The sequence below is a fragment of the Nothoprocta perdicaria genome, unplaced genomic scaffold, assembly GCF_003342845.1.
Source record: "Nothoprocta perdicaria isolate Ctin4 unplaced genomic scaffold, notPer1 scaffold_4, whole genome shotgun sequence".
Classification (NCBI taxonomy): Eukaryota; Metazoa; Chordata; class Aves; order Tinamiformes; family Tinamidae; genus Nothoprocta; species Nothoprocta perdicaria.
The window spans coordinates 9,053,288-9,063,071 of NW_020455643.1; the positions used below are offsets into that span (position 1 = coordinate 9,053,288).

Sequence of the window (9,784 nt, forward strand, 5' to 3'; positions counted from 1 at the left end):
GGAGCCGGGGGCTGTGCAGGGGCGCACGGGTGTGAATGCGGAGCCGGGGGCGGTGCAGGGGTGTGAATGCGGAGCCGGAGGCTGTGCAGGGGCGCACGGGGGTGATTTGGGAGCCGCGGGGCGCTGGGCTCGCAGTGCCCTCTTGCGTCGCGCGGCGCCCAGCCTCCTCCCCGGCCCCCTCGCAGCCGCCCGTGTCTGTTCCCTTCAGCACCTCCCTCCCTCCCGCGCCCGCCGCGGTGGAGCCGCTGCCTCCCCTCCGCTGTCTCCTCCCCGGCTCCTAGAGGAGGCTGGCGAAGGCTGGAGGACCCCGGCCCTTGCGGAGCCAGGTGAGTCGCTGCCTTGCGAACCCCCCAGCCCGTCTTTCCTCCGAGAGGGAAGAGCCAGGGGACCCCAGGGCGCAGGGCAGGAGCGGCGGCACTCGCTGCGTTGGGCCGGGACGCGGGGAGGAGGGATGGGGCCGGGGTGTGCGGCGCGGGACACGGCCGGGCATCGCGGGGAAGCAGCCGGGCACGGGATGCGGGCTCGGAGTCACGAGCGGGAGCACACCTGCTTCTCCGGCTTGGAGTTGGGCTGAAAGTGGTAAAACGTGGGTTTGGGGCAGGAGGAGCTGCGGCYGGAGCGGCTGTCAGGACGGCGCAGGGCTGATCGATGGGTTATTCACCACTGAGGCCACGTAAATGGCAAATCTCCCTGCTGCGAAGGCTGCTGATGGGGATGGAGGCGGCCGTGCTGCCCTCGCCCGGGACTCTCCACGAGTCAATGGAGTTTATTACTTTAATGTATTTCCTCTGTYTCCCTCTCCGAGGAGCAGCTTTTGGGCAGTGCCGCTCTGGAGCGAGGAGCCAGCCTCCAGCAGAGGTAGGTCTCAGCAGCACCTTTTCCTTGCCTGCTTCTCAAAGGGTGGGAGAAGAAGAAGCCCTAGGACCCCTCTTGCTCACCTTGGAGCAGCTCCTCTCTCGGAGGGTGAAGGGGAGACAGTGGATGGGWCAGGCAGTTTCTCAGAGACCAGCTCCAAGGCAGGATTTATCCTGCCAAGGGAGCAGAGCCTCCCTCCCTCATTCCCTCCCATCCCGACCCCATCCAGCAGGGGAGCCCTGGAGTGGCAGGACTGCTCCCTTCACCCAGAGCCTCCCAACAAGTCCTTCCCGGGGAGAAAGATAATTTTCCGCACTGCTGTTTTACAGCCGCCCCGTTGCCCCYTCCACGTGGCTGATGCAGTTGGAGCAGGGCTCGATCGTGCTGCACAGCTTGGAGCTTTGGGCTGTGTCCTGTCCTGCTTCAGAGCGGGGACATCCCTTCAAGGTCTCCCCCTCTGCAGGATGAGATAGCAGAGGTGGATGGAGGAGCTGCTAGGGTTTGCAGGTACAAGAGTGGCCTGGGAGCTTGGGAGCCTGGTGCGGATACTGGGGAGCCTCTGAGGGGCTCCCCTAAAAGAAGGGCTGGGTCTGGGGCAGGATGGGAGGCTCCTTGCCGTGGYTCTCTGCCCAGAAGGCAGTTGAGAGCACCCTGCATTAAAGGGGGAGAGGGGCAGAGAGCTCAGGTGCAGCAGAGGGGCTAGGAGAGCCCCCCATCACCCTGCCCCGTCTCTCTGCAGCCATGAATCCCTACAGCAACAGCTCCAACCCCGAGTTCCCCCTGTCCCAGCAAGACTTCCCCACGGAGCCCCTCAGCCCAGATGTCTGCAACAGGACTCACCCGGGGGCCTTGTTAGACCCCAAGGATGCCAACCTGACCGAGGAGCAGTTGCGGCACAAGTACCTGGGGCCTCAGCGGTCCAGCTTCTTTGTCCCTGTCTGCGCCATCTACCTGCTGATCTTCGTGGTGGGGGCTGTGGGCAACACGCTCACCTGCATCGTCATCCTCCGGCACAGGTTCATGCGGACGCCCACCAACTACTACCTGTTCAGCCTGGCGGTGTCCGACCTGCTCGTCCTGCTGCTGGGGATGCCGCTGGAGCTCTACGACATGTGGAGCAACTACCCTTTCCTCCTGGGCGCCAGCGGCTGCTATTTCAAGACGCTGCTCTTTGAGGCTGTCTGCTTCGCCTCCATCCTCAACGTCACGGCCCTGAGCGTGGAGCGATACATCGCTGTAGTTCATCCACTGAAGGCCAAATATGTAGTGACCAGGAACCATGCCAAGAGGGTCATCGTCACCATCTGGGTCATGTCGGTCATCTGCTCCATCCCCAACACCAGCCTCCATGGGCTGCAGCCTCTCTGCGTGCCGGGCCGGGGGCACGTGCCCGATTCGGAGATCTGCACCTTGGTGAAGCCACGCTTGATTTACAACCTCATCATCCAGATCACCACCATTCTCTTCTTCTTCCTGCCCATGGGGACTATCAGCATCCTGTACCTGCTCATCGGCCTGCAGCTCAAGAGAGAAAGGATGCTCCAGACCTTAGAAGCCAAGTCAGAGGGCAACTGCAGCTATCGCAACAGCCAGGGGCAGAAGAAAGTGAAGAGGAGGCAGGTCACGAAGATGCTGTGTGAGTCCCAGGCTGGGGATGGGAGAGCTAGTGGGTGTCTCCCAAAGCTGCCTTGGGAGGGTGATGAGGGGAAACTGAGGTGCAGCCAGTCTGGAGCTGCTGGGGATGGGCCACCCAGGAGGGCATGTGGCTGGTTTGCAGGGTGGAGGAGTAAAGGCAAACGTGGTGGCTCCAGCCCAGCGACAGGGCTGGCTCATTACAGTTTCCCCAGCTGCCAGATGTCTCCTTGTCCAGGAACTTGCTGGATGAGAGCCCGGGATCAAAGGGAAGACGCAGGGTGGGTGGGAGGAATCCTACCCCCTCTCCCTGACCCGCACCAGAGCCCTGGCATGTGCCAGGGATGKGTATGAGGTGCATGGCCCAGCAAGGGGGCTAATTCCTACCCAGAAGTGTCCTGCCGTGGCTATCCCTGGGCATGATGCAGTGACCCAAGGCWGGGCAGGAGCATCTCTCCATGCCACCTCCCTGCTCCCTTGCTCTTCTCTCACTCCATGGTCTCMGGCAGCTCTGGCCCCTTTCCTGGCAGCGGGAGCTGGCTGCCCGTGGGTATCCGCTCTTCCTCGGCACGCTGACCTCCGCRTGCTCCCGGTCCCCGTGACGGCACAGCGGTGGCACGTTGCCCAGACCGGCCTTTGGTGGGGCCAGGGCTGCTTCTCAGATGTGTCTCAGGCAGACGTTAACTTCCCTCTGGCCTCTCTCGGTGCCCACGCTGGGAGGTGGGTAAAGGAGAACCTTTCCTCCATGGGACATGGGACGGGTATGACAAGGACCCCAAGGCTGCGCATGCACCCACATCCCTGTACATCAGCAGAGCTGCGTTAGAAAAGAACCTGGAGCCCAAGAAGAGGGCTCAGATSGTTCTTGCTACCTGGACTGGCCCACCAGTGATCCCTCAGTGATCCTGGGCCAGGATGATGGTTACCTGGTCAGTAACCATCAGTAACCATCAGCAAGTGGTTCTGGGGTTGGTTCCCAGGGTCTGGGCTAACATGGATCTCTGTTAGGCAGCTCCTTGCAGCATCCCGGGAATATCTGTATTCCCAGCACCCTCTTGTCTACGCACACCTTCCCCACAAATCCCTTGGGCAACAAGGCAAGGTCCAGGTAAGCAGCTCCTTGCCTGAGAGCTGGCTGAAGCCCACAACCCCTCGCTGGGTCCCTGAGGAGGGTGTAGGACCTGTGTGTAGGGCTGTGGGTCCTGCCCTGGGGTAGAGCAGCCCCATAACGCCAGTTCCTTGGCTCCTCACAGTCGTGCTCGTGGTGGTGTTYGGGATCTGCTGGGCGCCCTTCCACACCGACCGCCTCGTCTGGAGCTTTGTCTCCGACTGGACCAGCCACATGCTCTTCATGTTCCAGTATGTCCACATCATCTCGGGCGTCTTCTTCTACCTGAGCTCGGCAGCCAACCCCATCCTCTACAACCTGATGTCCACACGCTTCCGGGAGATGTTCAAGGAGGTGATGTGTCCCCCCGGCCACCGCGCACTCGGCTCCCGCAAGTACTCGCCCAGCGTCACCCGCRCCACCACGCGCAGCACCGAGTGCGAGCACATCCCCGGCGCCAACAGCCTGCCCCTCTCCGACGCCGAGGAGTACGAGATGGAGGAGGTGGAGCGGGCTGAGCCTGGCACCCATTAGATGTCCCTCTGATGAAGGCTAGGGGGATGCAGAGGGATCAGGACCAGCTTTGCCCACCGGAATCTGCCCCCCATCGGCACCGCCATGGTCAGGCAGAGCCCTGAGAGGACAGGGACAAGTGGGAGCCGTGGAGAGCCCATCTCTCCATGCCATCCCGCTGGGATATGGCCATTGCTGGGCTGGTCTCCCTGGCACGGCGGTGCTGGCTCTGCTGTGCTGGCTGCATTGCACCCTCTGCTCTGGGCACTGCCAAGGGTGGGCAGCTCTCATGACACTGGGCAGCCGCCTCCCTCRCCAGGGGTTTGCCAGCAATGTCCCGGAGCTACTCCAGCATCCCCTGCCCCAGCAGAATGAGCACAGGGTGTCCTGCACCYGGCGCTCTTTGGGGACATCACCCTGGATGGGCACCCAAAGGGGCGCTTGCACCCACACTGCTGGGCTGGGAGAGGTGCATGCCTGGTGAGGATGGGGGGGATAAAAAAAGAAAAAGAAAAAAAGATTTGGGGGTACTTTCTTCACTCAGTACCTTGCGAGGACTCTGGCACTGATGTGATTTTCTTGCCTGTGCTTTTGGCCCTGCTGCACACGAGGAACCAGATGTTGGCTATAAAGCAACCGCGGCTCCTGCCTCTCGGTCGGTGCCCAGCGGCAGGGCTGGCTCGTGCCTCGTTCCGCCCAGCTCGGCAGTGCCTCGGAGCCCCGCTGCGGTCCTCGCACCCCGCTGAACGGGAATGCTGCTGCCGGGGATGCGCGGCGCGGCTGCCGCTTCGAGGTGCTGGCTCCCTCCTCAGCTCCGGTGTGCGCCCGCTCCTCAGCACTCCAGAATTAAACATCAAAGTCCTTCCCGTGATCTGTGCTCTGATTGCGGCCCCGGGGATTCGGCTCTCCTCTCCATGCAGCGTTGAGCCTGGATGATCTTCTGAGGGATGTCAGGGCCCCTGGGAAGAGGTGAGATGGGAGAGCGGGTGAYGTCCCTGCTCCCATGCCCTGTGCCACACGCTGTGCAGGAGCCCCTAGTGCTTTGTGCTGGCCCTTAGCCCCTGCACGGGGCAGGGCRGCTCATGTCCACACTCTGGCCGGTGCCTCTGGAACACCGCGATCAATCCCAGACTTGGGAAATGTCACGAAAATGCCACGGAGGGTGGGCTGGCTGGTGGCGCTCCCGCAGCTGGCAGAGCCCATCGATCTGCTGCCAGGGATCGATGCCGCTGCCTCCCCTGCCCTGCCGCAGCACCGGCTGCCCGGGCTCCGAGATGCCCCCCCGGGGCTGTCAGAGCCGCCTCAGCTGTCATCTCTGTGACTCTTCCCTTCCCAGCTGCCCCCGGCCAGCTTGGAGAGGCGTCCAGTGGCAGCTTGCATGTGTCAGAGGGGCTCTCGGGGGATCTTGAGCAGAAAAGGCAGAGAAAAGGCCAAGCACAGAGTCGGTGAGAGCTCTGCTGATGCTCCTGTCACCCACCCAGAGCACAGCCCGCTCCCTCCTTGAGCTCCTCTTCCTCCCGGAGCAGCTCAGCCCCCAGCGCAGGGTCTGCCATGGGCAAAGCCCTTCCCTTGCGGCCTCTTCGTGCCTTTCCCTCACTCCCAGCCTCACTCCCAAGGACACAAACGTGACGGAGCAAGTCAGCACAGATCCGTTTCCTTGTCTCCGAGCCTCCAATAGCTCTCTGTCCCGGCGAGGGGCCGGAGCCCTGGCAGCAACGCGGGGCCGGGCTTTCCCCATCCCTACATCCCCACCTCTTCCTCCAAGGGGCTGCCAAGGGTGAGGGTGACTGATGCCTCCTTGATGGCTCTTATTACCCCATTTCATTTTGCACAGGCACCATCCCGGCTGCAAACCTCGAGGGAATGGCTTTTTAATAGGCGATCGATAGTGGTTTATTATGCAGCAACAGCTGCCTGCGTAGGGCCACATGGGCTGCAGCACCGTGGCCAGGGGGTAACGTCTGCCCACGGGCAGCAGCGATGCGTGAATGCAAGGGCGAGGCTGGAGAGGAGAGGATGTTGGCTCCTCTGAGCTCCAAAATCCCCCAGCTCCCTATCCAGACCTTGGCCATTGCATCCTGGGCATAGGTTGTGTGTGTAAAGGGTCCCGAGTGTGCCCAAGTTCTTCAATGGCTTCAGTGACCTCTTCAAGGAGGTGGGAYCCAGCAGACCTGTCTGCTGTGGGAAACAGGCAGGAGCAGGCTTGGAAAAGGTGGGAGATATCTGCCTATTAATGCTGGGAAATAGAACCAAGTAATCCCTAGGCTGGGAAGCACCCCAAAGCAGGTTATTTCTCCATGCCCTCTCCCTGTAGGAGAGCAGGTCACCCAGGCAATGGGTTTGCAAAGGTCTCGGGACAGCAACTCCCTGGGCAGCACCRAGTGGACAAATGGCAACAGGGCCACGTTTCCCTGCTGTGCTCCTCTCCCCACACTCAATCATCTTTTGGACACATCTTTGAGGCCTGGGGAGTATTTTGCACTTAGCTGTCTCCCTTATCCTGAGATATTCCTCAGAGAGCGGTAGGAGCCTCTGTTTTTCTCTCTTCTTGGTGTGCTGCAGCCCTGACAAGTCTCCCTGGGCAGACAGCATTCCGGCCCCGCGTTCCTGCAGCAAATGTGGAGCTATTCCCTCCCAGAGGACACCAGCAGCCTTGGCTGTGMGGGACAGCAGAGATCACAGAGCTGCCCATCAGCCGCCCCAGGGCTCTGGGGAGCCGCCAGCCGGCACCGACAGCATCTCCTGCACCCGGGTGTCCCTCTGTCCTGTTGCCAAAATCCAGGGGCCTCCAGGGAGGGACAGACCTCGAGGGAAAGAAAACAAGGCCCTGAGTCCTGTAGATTGCAGAGAAGAGCTGGTGAGAGGCTGCTGGGCAGGTCCGGAGCCGAACCAGGTGTCCCAGGGACAGGTAGCACTTCATGGACTAGAAGAGAGAACTGCTGCTTTTTCAGAGGTCGTGACAGGGACAGGAGCAGGACAGGGCTGGACAGAGTGTAGAGATTGGGTAGTTTTGCRCTTCCCAAATGCTGTCCCTGGTTTTGGGAAGGCTTAGGAATGAATGCTGCTGTGTCTCATCTCAGAGCAATGCAGAGCTGGTGGCTGACAGGGTCACCAAAGCCATTTGGGATGGGGAGGACAAGAGCTCCCAGGGAAGGCAATGATCCATCCAGGGTGGGGCTGATGCATCCCACATAGAGACCAACAGCACAGGTGGAAACACTGGGTGTCCCTGCAACCCCCCAAAGCCCCGGAGCGGAGCAGCCGGGTGGCCAGGGCTGCACGGAGGTGAGACAGGAGAGACCCTCTTCATTCCCCTGYGCTTGCAGGGGGCTTCGGGGCACTGTGGGATCACGCAGGAGAGGGAATCCAAATGCTTATCCTTGCCAGGAAAAGAGGTGGCTTTTATATTTGTGGTTCTGCCTCATTTTTCAGCAGTTGGTTTAGGAAAAAAAAAAAGAAAAAGAAAAAAAAGAAAAAACATTAAATCAATCAATCAAACAAACAAAAAGTGTCAAAGTTTGGGGCTCCTGGCTGCCTCATTGCCTTTTCCTCTCACAGCTTCCTGATGATGCAGGTCATGGGGAGAAAAACGCTTGCCTGGGACTGGCATTTGCAGCATGGTGGGGATGCAGGGTCCCGTGCACGGGRCAGGGACCATGTCCTGTCATTGCCCCAGCCGCCTGGGAGCAAGCTGGGAAAGGAGCCGAACGCCCGGAGCGCAGAGCAGAGGAGATCCYGGCCTCTAAATCCATCCGAGGCTGCGCCATAAATCAGCGCTCGCCCGGCGGGGCGGCCTCCCTGGCYTCACTGCGGCCGCCAGGCATTTCCAGGCACCCAAATCTTGCCCCTGCACCACGGGACTCGCCGTCAGTGCCACCCCCAGCCTGTCCCTGGTCCCCACCAGCCCATCCGTGCGTGTCCAGCTCCCCGTCCCGGTCTCCCGAGCCTCCTCCGCCTCCCTCCGAGCAGCTCGGGACGCTGCCTTCCCTCCCCGCCCTGCCAAACGCTACGAATGATACAGTATCTACAGAGCTTCCAATAGAAAGATTTATCACCTTAGCGTTGGGATTAAAAAGCAATCCATCTGCGAGGCCGTCCCAGCCTTGTAAGGCGGTTTTTTTTGCTGGGGTTGTTTGCTACAGGCATTTTCTTTCGTTTTTTTCCCCTCCGTGGAGCCAAACTGAGTTTCCCTGTGGTTGCCTCGTGTATTCGGAGCAGTGATAGATGGCTCCGGAGGAGGCCGGCAGCATCTCTACCGCCCCTCCTCAAAGGCCACCGAAAAGGCTCTTTTTTTGCTTCCTTTGCACAGCCCCGGCAGGTATGGGGCAGTTCAGGGTGCCCAGGCTGCTGCTTTGCCCTCCGGAGCTGAAACTTTGTGCCTTTGCAGGCAATTGCATTTGTTTGGACATGGGGGCAACGTGCTTGATTCCAGACTTGCACTAAGGTTTCGGCTGTGTTCTGTTTTTTTAGCCACATTGCAACCATTCCTCCCGCTCCAGGACATCAGCAGAGGCAAAAAAATATCCCCTAGTGCTTCTGGGTTCCGCTGGCGAGTGGTACCTGGGCAGGCAGGAGGAGAAACAGGCAGGTACAAGAAATCTATTTAGGATTTGATGCTGGGACACCAATTAACTCAACATTTTGAGTCATGCTGGGTGCCCTACAAAGCTCGAGCCTGCCAGGTCTTTTCCAGCCTGGTTCTTGGGGTCCTGTGAGTGAGCCTGGGGGGTTGACCAGGACCCCTATCCCAGCGATGGATTTTGTGAACCCTGGGAAGGGGAGTCAGCGCCGCCCGGCCAGGGGCTGTCACCATCCGCATGGCAGGGACACGCAGCGACGGTCCCGGGGGACAAGCGGCTGGCAAAGCCACCGGACACCGCAGAAACGACCTGTTAAAACACCCGACCGTGACAGGTTAAAAGCAACAGGCTCTCTGGTTACCCTGTGTCTTTTCCAAGCGTGACATGAGAATGCAAGTTTGGCTAATGAAGATGASAGCAGTGGCACTAGTGGAGCCACATGGCACTTACTTTGGTCCCCGGGGACACTTTGATTAAGCAATGGCAGTGACACTTAATTAATCACGGCACGATTAAGTGCTGGCAGGATGGTTGAGCACCGTGATGAGCAGGGCTCCTTCTCCACCAGCTGTGGGTGCTGGTGGGACCCAGGGCGGCCGGCTCGGCCCGTCTGCCCCCAAAACATGACACAGAGGGACCCAAGAGGGTCCCTGTGCCAGCAGCCGCTCCGGGGGTGGCCAGGAGGGACAGGGTGTCTTTGCAAAGCGCTGCCCCACAGCGYGGGCTGGGGGCAGAAGCCCTAAACGGGGGCCGAGGGGGCAGTGCCAAGCACTGTCCCTAGCAAACACAAACGCACAAGGTTTCATTCCGCAGTACCTGGGCTAATGCCCCCCAAAACGAGCTCAAAATGAAAACAGATCAAAACCGGAGGCTTGGAAACCACGCTCAGGGCTAGACCCCAGCTGTCCCTGTTGTAACGTTATTACAGTGGCAGACTTTAATTACCGGGGTTTTATTGTTCTTTGTGTTTATCACAGCAGCCGGGGAGAGTTTGTCTTCTCAGCTTTGAACTATTTAATGCGCCACATTGGCAAAAGCTGCTGGAAAATCATCTGGAGGCTGAGCAGATCTTTTTGGTTATCTTTGCTAAGCAGGT

The 9,784-nt window shown here is 60.1% G+C and overlaps 1 protein-coding gene across 1 annotated transcript; it reads left to right on the plus strand.

Annotated features, from left to right (window-relative positions):
- The first annotated feature begins 1,593 nt into the window (after window positions 1–1,593).
- Window positions 1,594–4,129, plus strand: NMUR1 (neuromedin U receptor 1). The gene is made up of 2 exons (XM_026045444.1): window positions 1,594–2,491; window positions 3,741–4,129. The coding sequence occupies exons 1-2, from the start codon at window positions 1,597–1,599 to the stop codon at window positions 4,127–4,129; spliced, it is 1,284 nt and encodes a 427-aa protein (XP_025901229.1). The 5' UTR covers window positions 1,594–1,596.
- The last annotated feature ends 5,655 nt before the right edge of the window (window positions 4,130–9,784 follow it).